This window comes from Equus asinus, chromosome 26 (assembly GCF_041296235.1).
Source record: "Equus asinus isolate D_3611 breed Donkey chromosome 26, EquAss-T2T_v2, whole genome shotgun sequence".
Lineage (NCBI taxonomy): Eukaryota > Metazoa > Chordata > Mammalia > Perissodactyla > Equidae > Equus > Equus asinus.
The window spans coordinates 35,528,155-35,550,205 of NC_091815.1; the positions used below are offsets into that span (position 1 = coordinate 35,528,155).

The window sequence follows — 22,051 nt, forward strand, 5'->3', positions numbered from 1 at the left end:
CTTTGGGGACAATTCACAGGGCTTTGATGTCACAGGACCAAGAGGAAGCCCCAGCAGGAAGCCCAGGCTGTGGTGAGAAAGGTGACTGACCGCAGAAGAGGAACTTGATACCCATATGCTAGTGGAGCTGGTGTGGTACTTGGAGAATTATGATTTCTACTTTCCACATGGGGTCCTGATAAGGGTTGCACAACAAAAAAGAGGACCCAACCCAGAGCTTTGGGCTCCTTGTCCGTGGCTTCTGCCTCCCACAGTGCTGTACACATGAGGAAAGCAGGCACTGCCCATCCAATCACAGCTTCTAGATGCCCCACAGGGATAGTCCCGCCAGGTGTGGGACTCACGAGGAGCCAGAGGGGGAGCTTCGAGGTGAGAAAAATGGGGAAGTGTCCCTCTACCTCCGTGTGAGGGAAGTGGTGATTAATGAATGAATGAGCACAACAACCACATCTGGAGCATCTACTCCTTTCAGGGGAGTGAAGTCAAGGGGGACAATGAGACAGCCTTTGTCTCTGTCCCTGAGAATGTCTCTAACCTCTGAGGAGGCAGAGAAACCCCAGGCCATTCCAGCTCCTGTTGGGACAGTGTGTGATCGTGGAAGCACAGGCAGGGGCTTGTAGGAAACCCGATTACTCTGTGCAGCCAGAAGGTGAACTCCCAGTTATAAATGGCAGAGTGGATGGGTAAGGATTCTGAGGGGGTCACAAGGCAGGAGCTGGAGAATCCAAAGGGATGTTCCATTGGGGCTGAGACAAGCCCAGGAGCAGGGGAAGGGCTTTCCAGACACCTTTGAGGACTCCCTGTGTGTTCCATGAACTCCGCTCGCACCCCTATGGGATCCTCACAGCAGGACCAAGGGGGAGCCCCAGGGACAGAAGCCACTTAGTATCTGGGCCTCCCACACTGCTGTCACCCCAGAGCCCACTCTTCTTTGCCTTGTGCTTCTTTGCTCCCCACTCCTCTCAGGTGAGTCCACTTCCCTTCTCACCTGTCCCGGCTTCATGTCTCATGAAGACCGAATGACATTCGCACCTTCCTGTCCATTCCCCAGTGGTCAGTCTGAGTGTGGACACATGCTGCTCCAGGCATGGTCCGGTAGCCAGGACAGGGAGGTCACAGGGTCAGCTGGAGCATGGGCAGCAACGGCAGGTGGATGGTGATGGCAGTGGACAGGGCGGGTGGGTCAAGACAGTGAAAAGGTCGCCCAAATGGTAGAAAGTGGCCCAGAGTCACAGGGCATTCCTGACCTTCATCTCCTGCTGGGACACTGAATCTAGTTGGTCTGAGAACCAGGGCCCCAGTCTTCCCAGTGAGCCAATGGCTGGTGCTTCATTTTGTGTTTCTGTTGTGTGAGTGTGTCTGTGGCATGTGTGTCTGTGTATATGTGTCTGTGTGTTTGTGTCTGTAGTCTGTTTATCTATGGGGTGTGTGTGTGTGTTTCTTTGTTCTGTGTATGTGTCTGCATTTGGTTTCTGTGTGTGTGTTTCTTTGGTCTTTGTGAATATCTGTGTGTGTCTGTGTTTGTGGTTTTTGTGTGCATGTCTGAGGTGTGTGTCTGTATGTATATTTGAATTGTCTGTTTGTGTGTCTGTATGTGTGCATATATGTATGTCTGTGGTCTTTGCTTGTCTGAGCTGTGTGTGTATGTGTCTCTGTAAATGCCTATTGTGTGTGTGCACATGTGTGCATTCTCAAATGTCAGCTTCTCAATGGTAATGTCCGTGGACAACATATTGAACAGTAGGATCCATCCCCTCTCCCCTATATAATATTTCCTGTTTCATTTATCTCCAGACTCCTTATCACCAGTCAATATAATAAACATATAATCTACTTAATTATTTTTTGCCAGTCTCTCCCACCATTAAAATGCAAGCTTCACAAAGGATCTTGTATCTCTTCCATTTGCTGCTGAATCTTCTCTCCCTAGAAAAACGCTTGACATACATTAGGTGACCCAAAAATATTTGCTTTATGAATTTCAAGAAAATTTAGAAGGAGCAAAGTGTGATGACTGACTGTCTCCGTGGAAAACTATGCATTCTTTAGAGCACGCCCTTCCGGAGCTGTCTGATTCTAGCATTTTAGTGCCTTTGAACTATTTTACAATGTTATAATTTCTGGATAATTAATAGCAATGCAAATAGTTCACGACCACAGACATGTACATTCTGTCTGCTGTGGAGCCACTTGAATCCGCCCACCTAGCCAGTTTCACATGCATTCGCAAATTCATTTCAACATCCCTTGACTCCATATAAATTTGTGCTTCTTCCATTTCTACCTGGTTTTCCTATTAATGAGTTAAATAAAATGGGGAGTTTCCATTCAATGGATATAAATTTCAGTCATGCAAGAGGAAAAATTTCTAGAGCTCTGCTGCACAACACAGTGCCTATGGTTAATGACACTCTACACTTAAAAGTTACTGAAGAGTGTAGATCCCATGTTATGTGTTTTTATATCACAATAAGAAAATCTTTGACACACGTTAATTTTATATCTATATAAGCCATGATGTTACCTTTTAAAAAAATTATCCTTTGATAGAATAAATGAACAAATTTGTGTGTGCTTCTGTGCATGTGTTGGCTTTTTGGTTTGTAGTCTGTTCTAGGCACTAGATACAGGTCCCTCTGGATCAAATAAGGAGGACCATGTAACACCTGGGACAACTTAAAGGCTTTTGGCTATTTCCATTTGAGCAACTTGGAGCCACTGGAGAGTTAGAAGCAGAAAAGGGACAGCATTGGGTTTTTAGAATTTACTCTGGCTTCTCTGTGTAGAACAGACTGGAATTGGGCAGAGAGCAGGTGAGACGACGAGTCTCCTTAACTGTGGCCTTAAGTTCCAAGAATAGAAAGTGAGTCCTTGGAGGCAAGAATGTGCATCTCTCACAAGCACTGTAGACTTGCTTTGCACACAGTAATGATAACTTACATAGCAGGTGACGGATACGTGCCGAATGAGAGGCTTCCCAAATGTACATACAGGTAGCAAGCTCTTGCATAGAGCGTTGCTTTAATTTTGGTAAAGAAACTTACGTGTACATATCCTTCCTCTCCCTCCATCTACTCACAACCACAGGGAACAGTTTGGGAGCCCAGAAGTGAGAGGTTAACAAGTTCATTTGTTTGTTTCTCTGTGTAGGGGTGGGGCCCACTCAGCAAGGTGCTTCCCTAGTGTGCAGGGGTGGGTTGCGGATGCGGGAGAGAGGTTTGGGAGACAATGATCGTGGTGTCCCAGTGTCTGGCCTTTCCTTTCAAGCTCCTGTATGCAGGATCTTCCCCTTTCCAGAGGGGCAAAGGGGCTCAAGATTTTCTCATCCCTCCTTTCCTGAGGCCCCAACCCTGCCAAGAAAAACAGGAGTGAGGTCAGAGTCCTGAAGAACGCAGGCTTTGGGGGTAATGAGCTGGTGAACAATGTTCTGGTGTTGGAGGACTCAGATAAGGGGTTACCTGGGGAGGACTCGGATTGCCTGATGTAGCAGATCCTGGAGAGGCCATAAGGGAGGAGAAAGCCAGTCCCCAGTGGGAACACCTGAGCAGGCTCAGAACTGACAGAGGGGCACACCTTAGGGGAATTTTGGGAGGGCATGAAGTTCCTGTTTCCAGCCATATTAGGACGCAGCCTTCCTGCTGCTTCGTGACGCTGGGGCTCAGGACAGCCTGGGCTAGTAACTGCAGGAAGTATCTGGGCAGAGTTGGGTGGGAGCCCTGCAGTAGTTGAGATCACCTAGCAAGAGACCAGAAGGCTCCAGACAGAAATGTGAGAAAACGTGGAAAGAGGGAAAAACTCCCAGACTGAAAGTGAAAATCAGCTCAGATGGAGAAAGACAGAAAGCATTCCTGCAGGTGTTCAGGCTGGATAGGGGGACAGCTACAAAATTAAAAGGAATGCTTATTTCTCTTAAGGCCTTCCAACAGCTGTATAATAACATAGTGACCCCCTAAGTGAGGGATTAATGCTTTCTAATCAATGATGCCCTCAGACTGGCTTTGTTATTCCATCCAATTACTGGGGACACTCCTGGCTAAACCATCCTCACCTCAGGACAACTCTCTATCCCTCAATCTGAGCATGGCGGCACACACTGGAAGGTCCTGGATACCCCTGACCAGCATCATTGACCTATGGTGTTACCAAATCCTTCCCCAAGCTCCTCCCCCTGTGCATGGGTGGCTGGTAAATGTTTAGCCGCCCACGATCCATCCACCAGGTGGCACTGTGACCGCTGGGGAGACCCAGGCTGCGGGGATCTGGTGCTGTCCGTGGTGCTGAAACAGGTACTTGATTTAAGCTTAGGTAGCTCCCAGCTGTGCAGATGGGCCTGAGAAGTGGCTTATGGTCCCAGTTTGGGGCCAGGAGGGCAAAGAAGTCGGGATGGATGGAGCCAGGGGAGGAACAGACAATCAGGAGTGGGTGGTGCTGGTCTCCTGTCTCTCTTCCTTCTCCCACCTCTCCTGTTCACTATCAGGCATTGTGCTTCCTGTGGACAATGTCTATTTGACTCCTGGCTCAGCCTCTTGGCAAGGGGATGTTCTTGCTCAGATTCTCTGTTTACCGACATCTGTACTGCTACTTTAAATAGCTTGCTTCATGCCAGCTTCACCAAAACAAAGTAAACAAAAACTATGAAAGTGAGGAGGCTAGTCCGCATCTGACAAAGGAGAATACCGAGTGTCAGGGTCAGGAGTATCAGACACTGTGCCTGGATCCCTTTCTTCCATTCTGTCCACCCGCCCCAGTGCCTCTGGGCAGGAGAGGATAGTTTCAGGTCTGAGGGGAAGGTAACTGCCTCCTGGACACTTATTTCTGGCTCCAATGGATCCCCCTCACTGGTGGTGTAGGACTCAACTGATATAGTCAGAGGGATTATCCTTCCATCCAGGAGAGGGATGAGCCTGCCTGGCTGCCTCCTTTTCTCAGCCAGGATTTGGGAAACGGTGAGTCTGAGTGTCCTGACTCTGTTGGGTGGGGGACCGAGATGCCCTGCTTGTACTGTTCCTCCAGTCCTGGGGTCCTAAATCAGATCACCATCTTCTTACCTCCTTCCAGAATTCTCCTTCAGTTGTCCCTTGCACCATTTACAGTTTTTTACATTTACAGTTTTTACCATTTACAGAATTACAGTTGTGAATAGAGGGGATCAGTAGGGAAAAATGGGTCGATACCATCCTGTCTGGATTGTATGTCTGTCAATTTTTAATGTTTTCAACACATGGTTGAAACATATGACACACCCTGATATTGTCATAAACAGAAGTCTGACTCACATCTCCTTTGTAGGAGGATGTAGGGCAGGAGGAAGTTAGGGATCAGGCATTTTTTACACACATCAGAATCTCCCTTTTGTATATATGTGTCTCTTTACGAACTTATGTCCTAATGTTTTGCCTCTGTGATGGGTTGAATGCTGCTTGTGAATTTTGGGCTATTTTTGTTTAAACTGATTTTTATTAAAATTAAATATTAGGTTTTCCTGGAAGGAAGAATGTGAGCTCTTGCTTCCCTTTGTCTTTACGACCAAGACCTATATTTCTCAGCTCATTTTAAAGGATAAGAAGGTGTTAGCCAGATGATGACATGGTGATGGGCCTTCCTAGAGGAACGACGTGGATGCCCAAAGACAGTGAGGAATTCATCAAAATACATATACTTAGTGAAAGACTTGAGGGATTTATGGGTTACCTATGGCAGTGGAGAGGTAGGTCGGGTGAGATGAAGAACAACTTAGAATAGATGTCAGAAAACCATAGTCCATGGGTTGCCCGCCTTTGTAAATAAAATTTTGTTGGAACAAAGTCATGTTATTTACTGTTGTCTGTGACTGCTCTTGTGCTAAAAGCACTTAGTTGAATAGCTGCAACAGAGACCACACAGCTTGTAAAACCCAAAATATTTGCTGTCAGACCCTTTAAAACAAGTTTCCTAACTCTGAATTAGAATGTCAACCTGAGAAGCTTGTAAATTATTCTTATGAGCTGAGGAGATAGGGAAGTATTTTTAACTATGGTCATCTGTGAGTTTTAGGAAATTGTCTAAATGTTAATATCTGATTTTTCCTATAGAAGCACTAGTAGGAGGTAGGCAGGATGGAAAGGGAAGATTCAGGAGTATAGAGAGATGATGCTGGAGGCCCAGTCAGGGCAGGATCCACGGGAGGGCTTTGAGAAGAGAGTGATCTGACACGTGACTGATGTGGTGTTTGGGACACAGCACACCCAGCCACTGGGTGAAATGTAACTGAGAACTTTCTGTTCAAGGGAGAAGGAACTAGCATGCACCCAACTCTCACAACGTACCAGGACTTCTGCAGGGTGTTTCCCATGTGTACTATTATTTAATCCTCACAGCAACCCTGTGAGGTAGGACTTCTTACATCCATTTCGCAAATCATGAAAGCAAGATGTGGAAGGGTAAGGTGGCTTCCCTGATGTCATACTCTTGATAAATAAAAGAGTATGGATTAGATCCCAGGTCTCTCTGATTGCAAAGCCTAATATAGTTACAGTACAGCAGGAAACTCACATACAACAGTTTATAAACCCATTGTCTATGGGGGTGTAAAGTCTCCAAGGATCAGCCTTTGGGTCCCGCTTCCTGTAGGGGATATGGATGCTCTGGCTGAGCCTGATGCTCCCATTGGTTCCTCACTGGGTCTTGCAGGTGCCCTCCTGAGGATTCATCATGTGAAAGCTGGAGGAGGCATAATGCAGCTCCTCCTCCATCTCCAAGGCGGAGGAGGTCCCTGCGGAGCACGTGGGGTCAGCAGGGCTGTCTGACTTGGGCTCCTGCTGGTGACCCTGTGTGGAGAGGAAAAAAGGTGGTCAGAGCACAGGAATGGGGGCGGGGCAGGGAGAAGAGAGAGAGGGTCAGTGAAGTGAATTTGATTCTGACACAACGTTTATTCATTTTTCCTTCCTTTTATCAAACATTTCTTAAATCCCATTAATATAATTATCCAACAAGTATAGCACTTATTGGTTGCTTTCCTATTCTTCTGAACACTCACACAGATTCACGTGGAAAATATTATTATTATACAGAGCAAGAAGCTAAGTCTCAGAGAGGCTAGGTACTTCCCAAGGTCACACAGATACTGATCACGGTCTCTCTGAGTTCTCCTATGCATCGGGCACTGGATACACAAGAAGGTGCTTATGAAAATCTACTCCTCCTGTGTGTCTCTCCTTCACTCTCTACTATCACACTCACAACTCATCTGACTCCAGAGATGTGGGGTTTTATTCCCCACAACAAGGAATGCTCTGTGACACCAGTTGGGTGTCCTACAGTTGAACATCTGAGGCTATAAAAAGATAGCATCATATCCCACTGGCTAAGGGCTCAGTCCTACAGGACTGCCTCCCCCAGCACTTCAGACGCCAGTCACAAGTCCATGTTGTCATCTGGGCTTTTGACCAACTGGCTATGAAAATTGAAGGTTCCACAGCCCCCTCCTTGGGTTCAATTAATTTGCTAGAGTGGCTCAGAGAGTTAGGGAAAACAGTTTACCTACTGTGTACCAGCTTATTATAAAAGGATATGATAAAGAGCAGAGATGAACAGCCAGAGGAAGAGATGCATAGGGCAAGGTACAAGGTACATGGAGTTCCCATGTCTTTTCTGGGAGCACCACCCTCCCAGCACTTCCATGTGTTCACGAACTTGGAAGCTCCTTGAACTCCATACTTTTGGGATTTTCATGGAGGCTTCTCCACAAAGGTAAGATCAATCATTAACGACTTTTCCAGTACCTCTCCAGTGACTGGAAATGGAGTCTGGGATGAAAATCTCTATCCAGGATCTCGCCAAGAGTCACCTCATTGCAACAAAAGACAGTGCTGTCACTCAGGAAATTCCAGGGGATGTAGGAGGACGACCATTTTCTGCTGCAGACTCATTTCTCAGCTCTAGATTGACTGTGACATTTCTCAAGTGTCTTTCCATTTCCTCTCCTCCAATTCTCTCATACACTCAGTCCAATCAGGACATCTGCCTCCTCCAGGCCACCAGATCTCCTTTTGTTAGGATCAGCTGTGATACCACTTAGCTAAACTTAAATGGTCATTTCTCAGACCCTAGCATACTGGACTTCTTAGCACTTGGAACAAATGAGCACTCTCTCCTCCTTGAAGCTCCATCTCCTCTTGGACACCAGGACCCAACCTTACACCGTCCTGGTCATTTATTCTTCCTCAGTGGTCTTCTTGCTGTTTTCACCTTATCTCCTTGACCCTAAATGCTGGTGGTTCCCAGAACTCTGTCTGTGGACCCCTTCTCTTCTTTGTGGTTCCATCAGTTACCAGACCTTGATGTAGAGGACTCCCAACCTCTGTCTCCCACCTGGACCACTCTACTGGGCTCCAACCTTTTGCCAACTGCTTTTCATCTAGAGGTACCTCAAACTTGTAGTAACAAGATCAACATTTTATCATCTCTTGAAAATATACTCCTCCTGCAGAGTTGGAAATTTCAGGAATTGACAACTCAATTCTTTAAGTTGCTCAAGGCAGCCACATTGGAGTCCTATTTGGTATCTATGGACATTAATCGACATCTATGGATATCTATGTACATCTATGCACGTCTATGGATCTTTGACATCTATGACATCGGTGGAGTCATCTTTGACATCTATGGAGATCTATAATGTCTACAGGCAACTATGACTTCTATAAAGTCATCTGGGACATCTATGAATATCTCAGGTATCTGTGGATTCACGTTTGACATCCACTGCCATCTATAGCATCTATGGTCATCTCTGACCTCTATGAAGATCTATGGACTCATCTTTGACATCTATGACGCCTATGGAGTAGAGGCAGTGAGCTCTCTTTGATCACATGTACTCTACCATCCCATTAAGAAATCCTGTTGGCACCTCCTTCAAAATGTGTCCAGAATCTGAGTCCTTCACACCAGATTCATCATTGTTACCCTGGACTAAGTCTGTCTTATCCACTGAATTGTGTCTCCTCATATTCACATGTTGAAGTTCTAACCCCACTGTGACTCTATTTGGAGATAGGACCTTTAAAAAGGTAATTAATTATAAATGGGGACATTTGGGTAAGGCCTAAAATGACTTATATCCTTATAAGAAGAAGAAGAGACATTAGGAATGTAGGTGCACAGAGAAAAGACCATGTGAAGCCATAGTGAGAAGGTGTCCATCTGTAAGCCAAGGAGAGTTTTCAGGAGAAACCAACCCTGCTGGCACCTTGATCTTGTAGTCCAACCTTCAGAACTGTGAAAAAATAAATCTCTGAAGTTTAAGCGACCCAGTCTAGGATATTTTTTTATGGCAGCCCCAGCAAACTAATACAGTCTGCATCATCTCTTCCATAGATTATCTGAGTGTCTTCCTTGTTTATTCTCCTGCCTTTTACTCTATCTTGCTACAGAGCTTCTCAACACAGCACCCAGGGTGATCTCATTAAAATGAGTGTCAGGTCATTTCTGTGAAATAATAGAATATATATATATATATATATATATATACAAGCCACTGGTTTCTGTTTTAATGTTTGGTCTTTGACTGCTTCCTGACAGAGAGCTCCTAAATCCCTTGGAATTTCCTGGGTGACAGGAGTGCCTTTTGTTCTAATGAAGTGACTCTGAATGACCCCTGGATAGGGGTTGGTCACCAGAAAGACCAAGCCATGATTATAAGCTTGGAACTTATGGCCCCATCACTTATCCTCCACACAGAGGAGAGAGGTTGGAGATGGAGTTAATATTATCTCACGTCTACATGATGAAGCCTCCATAAAAATCCCAATAGTGTGAGATTCAGGGAGCTTTCAGGTTGGTGAACACGTGGAGGTGCTGACAGAGTACCTCTCCCAGAGAAGGCATGAAAGCTCCTTGCCCCTTCTCATATAACATGCTTTATGCATCTCTTCATCTGGCTGTTCATCCAAATCCATTCTCATACCCTTTTACAATAATCTGATAAACAGCAAGTAAACTGTTTTCCTGAAATCTCTGAGCCACTCTAGCAAACTGATTGAACCTAAGGAGGGGGTTCGTGGAACCTCCAATTTACAACCTGTTGATCAGAAGCACAGGTGACAACCAATCACAATTGAGTTAAATTGTACCACGCTCAGCTGATGTCACTGAGATTTACTTGCTGTGGGGAAAACCTCTACTCATATGGTCTCAGATGTGAAACGTTTTGTGTGAGTTGTAACGGAGGCAAACCTAGAAAATTGTCACTCTTCTCAAAGTACATAAGTGATGGTGAACTGCAGAACCCTGTGATATTTGCAGCCTCCATGCCTCCCCATCCTCATTCCCTCCCCACCCCCACAGAGCTCTGCTTTAGGAACACTGTCTCACTTTCTGTTTCTCCAACACATCAGGGATGCCCCAACCTCAGAGCCCTGGCACTTGCTGTTCTGTCTGTTTAGAGCCCTCATTGATCCTCTCTCAGGGCTCACATCACACTCTTTCACCTCCTGCAGGTGTTTTCTCAAAGACTCCAGACCCCAGACCATCCCTCCCCATTTGCCCATTTCATTTCCCTCCGGAGCTCTTATTTCCTGTACATTTTCACTACTTACTTCTTCATTATTTAAATTCCCTCCACAATAAAGATAAGTCCTTGACAGCAGGTACACTTTGCATTTGTAAATTGTGAATTTTTCAAAATACAGGTATTGCCGCATCCCACAGAACAATTGACAAGTGGGAGATAGTTGCTGAATGAGTAGATGAACGTATGGGTGATTGCTGACCATGTGCTCAAAAATCTCATAGCTGTGTCCACATTAGTCAGAGTTAAATAAATACATAAGGTCAGAGCTCCAAGGATGAGCAGGAGTAGAACAGGTTGATATAAGTGTGTGAAGAAGAGAGGACAGCCAAGCAATGATTCTGAGATGCAAAAAGCTTGCTCTGCTTGAGATGAGTGAGCAAGCCAGTGTGGGAGGAGTGAAGCAGTGAAGGTGACTCTAGTTTTCCTGCCCCAAATGCCAGACCAAGTTGTTTGGGCACTCGTCATTTGGCAGTGTGGAGAAGCAGTGCATTCATTATGGAGGAAACGCTAATGCGCTGGGGAGGAGAGGTGGGAGGGCTGCAGCAGGATAAGGACTGAGAGGGGAGCTCTGCTCAAAGGCAGTGGCTGTGTTAAGCTGTATTCAACAGAATCACAGACACGCTTTGCAGCCTGTAGGACCAGGAAGAGGTGATGGAGAACTGGGGGGAACGAGACCAAGTCTGTGGTTGGGGGCCAAGGACAGGAGTGCCGTCGGTGAGATGGAGAGCCCAGAATACGTATGTTTTGAGGCACGTTAACCACGAGTTCCTGATTTTTGACATCTAAGTCTTTCTGACCATGGAACTGCCCCTGCTGGGGCTAGCCAATTGCTAAAAATGGTAAAGGACCCACCCCAAGCTTGCCTTTCATATTGCAAACCAACAAGTCCAAAGCTTTCTCCCCAACCACTTCCTAGATCAAGTCTTACACTCCAGACTATCCTCCCACCCTAATCACTGCAGGCCAGGTAGCAGACACTAGAGACAGCACCTGCACCCCAGAGTCTGCTGCAATTATTCAAATTAGCCAGTCCTAAACTTACTTGTCTTCACCTTGCCTTTCCCATGGAAACCACAATCAAAGTTCCTGCCCACATTTTCTCCTTTCTTCCTATGCCTCCTGACCAACTCTGGTGCTTCCTCCTATGGCCCTGTGTGGTGTGGCATTTCCCCGTCCTCTTGGGAACTGTGAATAATGACTGTCTCTTGATCTGTTGGCCTCACATAGGCGAATACAGTCATGCATTGCTTAACGACTGGGATACATTCTGAGAAATGCATCTTTAGGTGCTTTCAACATTGTGTGAACATCCTAGAGCGTACTTACACAAAGCTGGGTGGTATAGCCTACCACACACCTAGGCTGTATGGTATGCAACCAACATTGTTTGTGTGGTTCACTGTGGATGGAAACGTTGTTATATGGCACATGACTGTAATAATAAAACCTACGTTTTCAAACAAGCTGAAGGGTGATGACCTTTTTTCTGGACATGCCTAATGGAGCATGACTGTGGGCTACCCAGGGAGAGGTGCATTCCAGGATGCCCACGTCACTCACCAGGGAAGCTGTTGCAGTGGCAGGGTGGATGTCCCCCACTCCAACTGCTGTCTTGGCTGCTTTCTTCCTGCAGGTCTTCACTCTGGTGGGAGACACCAGGGTCTTTGACACAGGCTACTCTTTTGAGGCTGGCATGAGGGACTAAGGCAGGTTGAGGATGGGCTGAGCCCAGGATCCTTCATAACAAGACTTTTTAACCAGCCACCCTATGTAGCTCCTGGATTTCTGGAACCAGGGCTGGGAACACACTCATGCTTGGTTCAAAGGGTTCCAGCTGGGTTCTCACCATCACTGCACCCCCGCCCTTGCTCTGGGCCCACACAACCCTCCTCTGCTCCAACTCTTGGCTCACACCCAACCCAGCTCACATGAAGAAGATGAGGCAGAGGCAGAGAGCGAGCAGAGCGGTGACACCAGCTCCTGCAATGGCCCCTTGAATCACTCCTGCCCTGGTCTCCGGTTCCCCTGAGGGCAAGAGAGATTTGAGGTGAACTCCAATCTTTATAAACAGACATGTGTGCCCTCCTCTCCAGCACTTAGAGAGGGGCCCACATTCCCTCCCATCCAGGGCTCAACCCCTAGCTTCTCCCACCCATCATAGGACCTCGGCCTTCTCCAGAAGGGCACCGTCCATGTGACACCTCTTATCCAGCTCCCACACTCCTGTCCAGAAACTTCCATCTCTTCTGAGACCCAGGTTCTTTTCCACACAGGGTCTTTCTGCAACAGCTACCATACCTAGCCACAGCCGGACTGTGAGTTCTGGGCCTCAGGGGATTTCAAGAAGGAGAAACACACACAGAGCTCTATAGGATACTGGAAGTCTTTGTGCCTCCTTCCTTCCAGGAAGAAGGTCTGAATCTCCTCTGCCCTCCTCCAATGGCTGCATCCCTCAGGTCAATGGTCATCTTTCATGACACCAGAAAGGGGTGGGAGTGAGGAGTTCTCAGAACTTCAGGTCAGACCCTGATGCCTCTCCATACACTGCTTGGCCATGCCTCCCAGGAACCCAACACCCAGGATGAGGGATGTGTCCCTGGGCATCACTTGTCAACAGTTTGATGGGCACCGCTGAGAAGGCCCAATGGGATTCACTGTCCAGTGAAGGGACCAGATGCCGTAAACCATGGGAATAAAGAAGTAGGGGGAGCTGGGCTCCAGAGAGAAATCAGGGGAGGGCTTGGATTCAACAGCCAAAAAAGGGCACAAAGAGAATTTTGGGGCAATGAAACTACTCTGTATGGTACTATAATGGTGGACACATGTCATTACACATTTGTCCAAATCCGTAGAATGTACACCAAGAGTGAACCCTAATGTCAACTATGGACTTTGGGTGATAATGACGTGTCCATGTAGATTCATGGGTTGTAACAAACGTACCCTTTAGTGAGAGATGTTCGTAGTGGGGAGGCTGTGCATGTGTGGGAAATTTCAGCGGGTAGAAGGGAAACTCTCTAACTTCCTCTCTATTTTGCTGTGAACCTAAAACTGCTCTAAAAAATAAAGTTGGTAATAAATTCTCCCGAGGTCTTCAGTGACTGGAGGAAGATAAAGAGCACATTTCTGATGGGGAAGGAGGAAGTTGCAGGTCTTCTTGGCAAGACTGGAGTTGGAGGATACTGGGGAAGGAACCCTGATGGGGATTTCTCAAGTCCAACCACAGATCTCAACCCCAGCCCGGATCTGAGCTCTGACAGTGCAGCTCTGACCCAACGTGGCAGAGACCCCACCCCAGTCAAGGTCCCATGGGAGGGGGCTCCTTCCTACCTGGACCATCCCTCAGGCAGGCACACATCTCTGGGTTCTCTGGAGGACCTAAGATGAGAAGAGGGTGTTTCCCCCTCCAGTGGGAGGGTGGGATGAGAGAAGTGTAGGTGTCCTCTCAACCCCCAGGAGCCACAGAAATGCAGGAGGGACAGGACTTGCGTCCTTCCAGGTCCCCTAATCAGCCAGGCCCCAAAGATAAAAGAACAAGTTTTTCCAGTCTGGCCTTCCTGCCCCCCACACTCTCAGGGACCAGGAGACCCGGCCCAGCACTCACAGGTGACGTTGAGCTGGATGGTCCTCTCCATAGTCACACCAGCTTCAGGGAACTGCACCTGACAGGTGAGGTTGGTGCCATGGTCCTGGGGCCGTGGGGTGAGGGTGAGCACTGAGGAGAGGTGGGTCCTGGGTCCTAGGGAGGTGAGGGTAGCTGATGTCCAGGAGAAGATGGGGGGTGTGCCCCACTCACAGGCCCAGGGCACAGAACAGGTCAGGTTGCTGGGGCGGCCAGACTCCAGAGTCCCCAGGATGAGGATGTGGGGCGTGTAGGTCAGGGCTGGTAAGAAGAGGGGAGGCACGGGGATCAGCAGTGAGAGTTTGAGGTGCAGTCCTGAGAGAAGCTTCAGGCTGTGGCCCAGCTCCTCTCTTTGAGCCCTGAACACACTGATCCCCATCTCCTCCCGGAAGACAGCTTGCATACCATCCCTCCCCTGAGACCCCTGTGTCTGTCCCCTGTGGTGATTCCTGGGACCTGCTTCTTACCTGTCACAGACACAGAGAGATGGATAGATTTGAAATTCCATTTTTCCTTTCCTCTCTCCACCCTGAAAAAATATCTACCATTGTCCCTCCTCTTGGCGTCTCTGATGTCCAGAGAACAGTTGTAGGTCCGGGGGTCCCCGAGGAGGTGGAATCGGCCCTGGGTGTCCTCTTGCACCTTACGAACTGGGTTGTTTGTGGCCACAGGAGCATCCTGCTGTACATTTGCCCCTTCCTGGAACCAGTAGCCATGAGCTGGGGCAGAGTTATTCCACTTGTCCTGGGGGTAGGAAAAGATGCAGGGCACGGAGACACACAGGCCCTCCTGCACGGTCACGGATTCCTGCACTTCCAACTGGTAGTTTTCATGCTGAGCCAGGGTCCCTGAGGGGAAGCAAGGGTCAGAGTCAGCCCCCTCCCCACCTGCCCCCTCTCCCTTCAGTCCACTCACCAGCCCAAAGCAGAGGCAGCAGCATTGGCAGCATCTCTGAGATGCAAGGTCTGGACGTCAGTCCTGGGTCTGAAAGGAGAAGAAGGCAATTGGGGGCAGCACTGCTGGGAGACCTAGAGGAAGCTCAGGAGGAGCCAGTGACCTTGGCCATTCCCAGAAGAGGAAGTGCAGGCTCGAGCTTGTCCCCTATTTTGCAGAGCAGGCAGACACCTCATGACCCAGACAACCCAAGACCCACCCAGAGAGGAGCAGACAAGGAGCAGACCCTATATCCTGTCCCAATGTGGGGGTTTCCTCCTGCCCCAGAGCCTGGACCAGGATCTCTGAGGACATCTGAGGATGAGACATGGTGACTCTAGGGGCCACCCATCTGGGATGCTTTTCTGAGCACTGTGGTCTACACCAAGGAGCTGGCAACCTCTTGCCTGATCTTGGAGGGTCTGGTCTCATCTAGAGCTCAGGTGGTTGGTCCTGCCTGGTGTAGGATTCTTTAGGGTCTCTGTGAGTGTCTGGGACAGAGGAAAGAAAGAGTTTCCAGGTGACATGAAGGCAGCAGCCAATCATTCAATCATTCATTCATTCATTCATTCCCCAAACACTTCGTGAGCATCTTGGTGTTGGGGTGGCTGGAGACAAGAAGGGAGATGACCAACCTGGTCCATGCCCCTGAGATGCTCCCCACCCAGTGGCGTCACTTCCTCCCCAGACACTCAGTCTCATCGGGCTTTAGAGCTGCAGCCACTGGTGAATTTCCTATGTGTCCTGGTAGGATGTTGAGAATTTTCTAAAATATGAGTATGAGATTTTACTTTTTTACTTATAGTATGCTGATTCATGAAGTTACTGTGGCATCTACAAAACAAAAAACATGTAGCATCTTCATGTAAAACAAAAACGAGAGCACATGTTCTAGGAGCCAGTGCAGAGGAAACTCCTTTTCCCTGAATGTTGCCGTTCAGTGATTTGTGGACTGGAGTGAATTTTTGTTAGCTCTTCATCATACGGATGAGCACTTCCTGTCATGTAAAACATCTTCCCACGGTTACATGTGGCTCACAAGGCATGCTACTTCCCAAAACTTGAGTGCAAGATACAGCTACAATTAAAATTTTAGGTTCAGCTCTTGTGGTTTGCATCTCACTCTGTATCATGTGCGTCTGGGAAATCCTTGACACCTGTGACATAAATGCATTTGCCACCATCTGTTTGTAAAACCTTTCAAATACAGTAGTAAATAGATAACTGTTCCTTCAAACTTACTGACAGAGAGAGATTTTGCACTTTGATTTGATATGTAAGGAATTGAGTCTCCAATAACAGTTCTAGGTTATGAAAAAAAGCAGTAACGTGGCACATAATGGAAACTCCAATACAACTGATTTCACAGGCAAGAAAGTATACCATGTTCATGGACTGGAAGGTTTAGTGAGTTCTCATTGTTTTTCTTTAAGGAACCTTATAATTTACATAAAATAAAATGTACCCACTTGAAACGTACATTTCTATGCATTTTGACACACATATACAGCCCAGTTATGACCCCACAATCAAGAGACAGACGTTTCCACTACTCCAAAAAAGACAACCCACACCTATGTGCAGCTCATCGTCCCCGCGTCTACCCCTGGTAACCACTGACATACTCTCTATCTTGGTGAATTAATTTTATCTATTTGAGAATTTCCTAGAAATGTACTCATTTGTGTTTAGATTCTTTCACTCATACTATTTTTGAAATGGATCAAGTTGCATGGTTCTTTAGTTCAGAGTGTCGATTACTAAGTAGTATTCCATTACGTGGATATCCTGTAATCTTTTATTTATTCACTTATTGACAGACATTTGAGATTTTCACCAGCCTGTCCCTCATGCCCCAAATTCCACCCCAGGAAAGCAGACACTGCTTTCCTCCTCACCATTACCCACATTTCCCTCCCCCCCATTACCCACTCTCCACCCCCACAGAGTCTGCTTTAGGAACACTGTCTCACTTGCTGTTTCTCCAACACATCAGGGATGCCCCAACCTCAGAGCCCTAGCACTTGCTGCTTTGTCTGTTGAGAGAGCCCTCAGTGATCCTCTCTCAGGGCTCACACCGCACTCCTTCACCTCCGGAAAGTGTTTTCTCTGAGACTCCAGACCCCAGGACCATCCCTCCCCTTCGCCCATTTCATTTCTCTCAAGAGCACTTATTACTTGTACATTTTTGCCACTTATTTGTTCATTATTTTCATCCTCCTCCCCAATAAGTGGAAGTCCTTTACAGCAGGAACACTTCGCATTTGTAACACATGTATTTGTAAAAGTACAGGTATTACCCAAACTCTCGGAACAACTGACAAGTGAAAGATGGTTGCTGAAGGAGTAGATGAATGCATGGGTGATGGCTGACCACGTGCTCAAAACCCTCACAGCGGTGAACACACTAGTTAGAGTTAAATAAATGAGTGGAAAAGTAGAGCTCAAAGGATGAGCTTGAGTAGGGAAGGTTGATATAAGCACATGAGGAAGAGCTGAGCAGTGATTCTGAGATGCAAAAAGCTTACTCTGCTTGAGGCAAGTGAGCAGGCCAGTGTGGGAGGAGCGAAGCCCTGAAGGTGACTCTTGTTTCCCTCCCCCAAATGCCCAACCAAGTAGTATGGATGCTCACCTTTTGGCAGTGTGGGAAAGCAGTGTATTTAATTATAGAGGTAATGTTATTGTACTGGGGAGGAGAGATGGGAGGGATGCAGCAGGATATGGACTAAGAGGGGAGCTCAGCTCAAAAGAAATGGTTGTGTTAAGCTGTATTCAGAGGAAGCACAGACAGGCTTTGCAACATATGTGAGCAGGAAGAGGTGACGGAGAGCTCGGGTGGGACAAGTCTAGATCTCTGGTTGGTTGCCAGGGACAAGAGTGCCATTGGTGAGATAGAGAGCTCAGCAGGAGAAGTATGTTCAGGCGTGCATTAAATATGTGTTCCTGGTGTTTTGATATCTAGGGCCTTCTAACCTTGAAACTGCTCCTGCCAGGACTAGCCAATTACTAGAGATTGTAAAGGACTTGCCTGCATGCATGCCTTCCTCCAAGGCCTTCAGTGACTGGAGGAAGAGAAAGAGAACATTTAGGATGCACAGGGAGGAAGTTGCTGGTCATCTGGGCAAGATCAGAGTTGGAGGATATGGAAGGAAGAGGCCTGAAGGGGGCTTCTCATGGCTTACTGCAGCCCCTCCAGCCCAGCCCCAGCATCCATCATGGAGGCCACCCAGTTCTGACCTGACCTGCCAGAGACCCCACCCGAGTCACTAGCACATGGGCGGGGGCTCCCTCCTACCTGTGCCATCTCCTAGAAAGATACGGATTTCTGGGTTCTCTTGAGCTCCCAGGATGAGAAGAGGGGTTTCCCCTTTCACTGGAGAGGGTTTGGTGAGAGAAATGTAGGCATCCCCCTACCCCAGGAGTCGTAGAATGCAGGAGGGAGAGGACTGGCACCCTTCCAGGTCCCCTCCTCAGCCAGGCCCCCAGGACAAAAGAACCAAGTGTCCCCAGACTTGCATTCCTGCCCCTCACACCCTCAGGGACCCAGGGGTCCTGGCCCAGCACTCACAGGTGACGTTGAGCTGGATGGTCGTTTCCACAGTCACACCAGCTGCAGGGAACTTCACCTGACAGGTGAGGTTGGTGCCATGATCCTGGGGCTGTGGGGTGAGGGTGAGCACTGAGGAGAGGTGGATCCTGGGTCCCAGGCATGTGAGGGCAGCTGACGTGTAAGAGAAGAGGGGAAGGTGTGCCCCACTCACAGGCCCAGGGCACAGAGCAGGTCAGGTTCTTGGGGCGGCTGGACTCCTTGGTCCCCGGGATGAGGATCTTGGGCATGTGAGTCAGGGCTGGTGAGGTGAGAGGTTCGTTCCCATGTTTGGCTCTGAGAGAAGACTCAGGTTTTGGTCCAGCTCCTCCCTCCCAACCCCCACACACTGAACCCCAACGCCCTCCCAGGAGGGGGGCTCCCATCCCAGACCTGGCCTGGGATGCCCATATCCTTTCCCTGTGGTGTGACCTGGAGCTTGCCCCTTACCCGTCACACGCAAGGAGAGCCGGTTAGATTTATAACTCCATTTTGTACTTCCTCTCTCTACTCGAGAAAAGTATTTTCCAATACCCCTCCTCCTGATGTCTCTGATGTCCAGGGAGCAGTTGTAGGTCCAGGGGTCCCCAGGAGGTGGCATTGGCCTTGGGTCTCTTCCTACACTGCACAATCTAGGTTGTTTGTGACCATAGGAGCATCCCGGTGTGGATTTACCCCTCCCAGAATCAGCAGCCATGAGCAGAGACGGAGTCGACCAGGTACTCCCGAGGACGAGAGAAGGTGCAGGGCACAGAGAGGCACAGGCCCTCCTGTTCCGTCATGGACTCTTGCACTTGTAGCTGGAATCTCTCTTCCTGAGCCAGGGACCCCAAGGGGAAACGAGGGTCAGCTCCAGCCCCTGCCCTGCCTGCTACCTCTCCCCTCGGCTCACTCACCTGCCCACAGCAGGGGCAACAGCTGCAACAGCATCTCTGAGATGGAAGATTCAGGTCATCTGTAGTGTGTCTAGAAAGAGAAGAGGAAGGGGCGTTGGGTCGGGGAAGCTGTGGAGAGAATCAGGAAAATCTGGGATGGAGACCACAACCTCAGCCATTCACAGAAGAGGAACTGCAGGCTACAGCTTGTCCATTCTCTGCACAAAGTTGGCACACACCCCATGGCCCAGAGACCCCCGGTGCCACCCAGAGGGGAGCAGGCAAGTAGCAGACCCCGTCTTGGAGCTTCCCTCCAGCCTCAGAGCCTGGACCAGGACCTCTCAGGACATATAAGGAGTGGGAAATGGACAATCTCTAAGGGCCTCCCACCTGAGGTGCTTTTCTGAGCCCTAATGTTTATACCAAGGAGATGGTCAGTTCCTGTCAGACCCCGAAGGATCACAACCTCATTTAGAGTTCCAGATGGTGGGTTTTGCCATGTGTAGGATTATTTAGGGTCTGTGTGAGCATCTGAGGTAGCAGAAAAGAAGGATGTCATGGGGTGGAGGGAGGCAGCAGCCATTCTTTCACTCACTCATGCATTCCTCAAATGCTTAGTGAGCATCTCTGCATTGGGGAGGCTGGAGACAAGGAAGGAGATGGTAGACCTGGTCCATGTCCCTGAGATGCTCCTCACCCAGTGGTGTCACTTCCTCCCCAAACACTCAGTCCTGTCGGGCTTTAGAGCTGCAGCCACTGGTGAATTTGCAGTGGGTCCTGGTAGCTACTGGGTATTTTCTAGACTTCTAGATTTGACGTCTAGCCAAATAAATTAAAAAATTCTTTTCATCTTGCACTACCTGAAACTCTATGCCCATCAAACAGAAACTTCTTTTTCTCCTCCACCTCCCAGCCCATAGAAAGCGCTGCATCCCATTTTCTGTCTCTAGGAATTTGACTCCTTCAGATACTTCATATAACTGGAATCACGTAGAATTTGCCCTTTTTTTGTGACTGGTTTATTTCACTAACCATCAAGTCCTCAAGGTTCACCCATGTGATAGCACGTGTCAGAATTATTTCCTTTTTAAGACTGAATAATATTCCACGGTGGGCATACACCTAATTGTGTTGACCCATCTATCCAGTGAGGGATGCTTGGGTTCTTCCTACCCTTTGGCTACTGTGAACAACGCTGCTGTGGGTATGGGTGTGCAAATGTCTCTGTGTTCTGCTCTCAATTCCTTTGGATGAACACCCAGAAGTGGAATTGCTAGGTCAAGCGGTATTTTATTATTTATTATTTTTATTATTTATTATTATTGTATTTTTAATTTTTTGAGGAACTGCCATTCTCTTATCATCCCCCTCTTGTTTTCTGGTGTTTTTTTCCTCGTCTTTTGTCATGACCTTACACTGGCTATATGTTTTTTATTTTTAAGGAAGATTAGCCCTGAGCTAACATCTGTTGCCAATCCCCCTCTTTTTACTGAGGAAGACTGGCACTGAGCTAACATCCGTGCCCATCTTCCTCTACTTTATATGTGAGATGCCTACCACAGCATGGCTCTCCAAGTGGTGCCATGTCTGCACCCAGGATCTGAACTGGGGAACTCCGAGCCACTGAAGCAGAACGTGTGCACTTAACTGCTGTGCCACCAGGCCGGCCCCTGGCTATACATTTTAACATGCCCAGTCTGGACCCCTCTCCTGCCCTCCATACATTCATATCCATACCTCTAGCTGACATCCCCAGTTGTCTATCAAGGGGTTCCTCAGAATTATTGGCACCCTTCAAAACCCTACTCTTTGATGTCCTTCATGGAACACAACTCCATTCTTCCAGTTGCTCAGAGGAAAGAATTCAGTAGCATCCTTGCTCCTCTCTTTACCTCACTTACCACATCCATTAGAAAATTCACTTGGCTTGACCTCCAAAATGTTTCCCAAATATATCCTCCCCATCTACAAGCTGTCCCTGGTGCAGGACACCATCACCTCCTGCCTGGAGCACACAGTAGTGATATGCCGCATCTATTTTTTGCTACCCTTGACCCACTCTGGCCCATTCTGAACATAGAAGCCATTGGGATTCTGCTAACTTGAGAGTGTACTCATGTGTCTGCTCCCCTCAAAGGCTTCCAGGATCTTGCATTGGCCTGAGATGGTCTCCCATGGGGTCTGCACCATCCTCCCTGTGCTGTCACACATTGGCCTCTTGTTTCCTCCACACACCAAGCCTGCTTCTGCCGCAGGACCACGGCACTCACTCCTCCCCCTTTTCCATCTTCCTGGAATACTTTTCTCTTAGGGAAACAGAGATCCTGCTTCCTCCCTGCCTTCAAGTCTTTGTTCAAACATCACCTCCATCACATCACGCTCTCCAATTCAGAAAACCCACTCCATTATGTCATAAGCTCCTTTCCCTGAGGGGTTTTCTCCAAACATGTATCAATATCAAACATGCTCTATTTTTATTTATT

The 22,051-nt window shown here is 48.1% G+C and overlaps 1 protein-coding gene and 1 pseudogene across 4 annotated transcripts; both read right to left on the reverse strand.

Annotated features, from left to right (window-relative positions):
* Window positions 1–5,187: 5,187 nt before the first annotated feature.
* On the reverse strand, window positions 5,188–15,251 carry LOC106822342 (myeloid cell surface antigen CD33-like). 4 transcript variants are annotated; one of them, XM_070498637.1, is made up of 7 exons: window positions 15,090–15,251; window positions 14,642–15,022; window positions 14,157–14,291; window positions 13,883–13,930; window positions 12,481–12,577; window positions 12,113–12,194; window positions 5,188–6,806 (listed from the first exon to the last, which is right to left on the reverse strand). In XM_070498637.1, exons 1-7 carry the CDS (start codon window positions 15,121–15,123, stop codon window positions 6,654–6,656), a joined length of 930 nt encoding a protein of 309 aa, XP_070354738.1. In that variant the 5' UTR covers window positions 15,124–15,251; the 3' UTR covers window positions 5,188–6,653. The 4 variants fall into 4 exon arrangements, with proteins under 4 accessions (XP_070354738.1, XP_044615847.2, XP_070354739.1 ...); XM_044759912.2 differs by having other exon boundaries at window positions 14,157–14,435; window positions 15,090–15,247; XM_070498638.1 differs by lacking the exon at window positions 13,883–13,930 and having other exon boundaries at window positions 15,090–15,247.
* Window positions 15,252–18,600: 3,349 nt separating this feature from the next.
* On the reverse strand, window positions 18,601–19,623 carry LOC123281092 (myeloid cell surface antigen CD33-like; annotated as a pseudogene).
* Between the last annotated feature and the right edge of the window lie 2,428 nt (window positions 19,624–22,051).

Coding starts and splice junctions, on each gene's coding strand:
- LOC106822342 (XM_044759912.2), bottom strand. CDS start 15,123: ATGCTGCCAATGCTGCTGCCTCTGCTTTGGGCTG. Junction 15,023..15,089: donor GCTGCCTCTGCTTTGGGCTG/GTGAGTGGACTG, acceptor GCTTCCCCTCAG/GGACCCTGGCTCAGCATGAA. Junction 14,436..14,641: donor TCTCTCTGTGTCTGTGACAG/GTAAGAAGCAGG, acceptor TCTTCTTACCAG/CCCTGACCTACACGCCCCAC.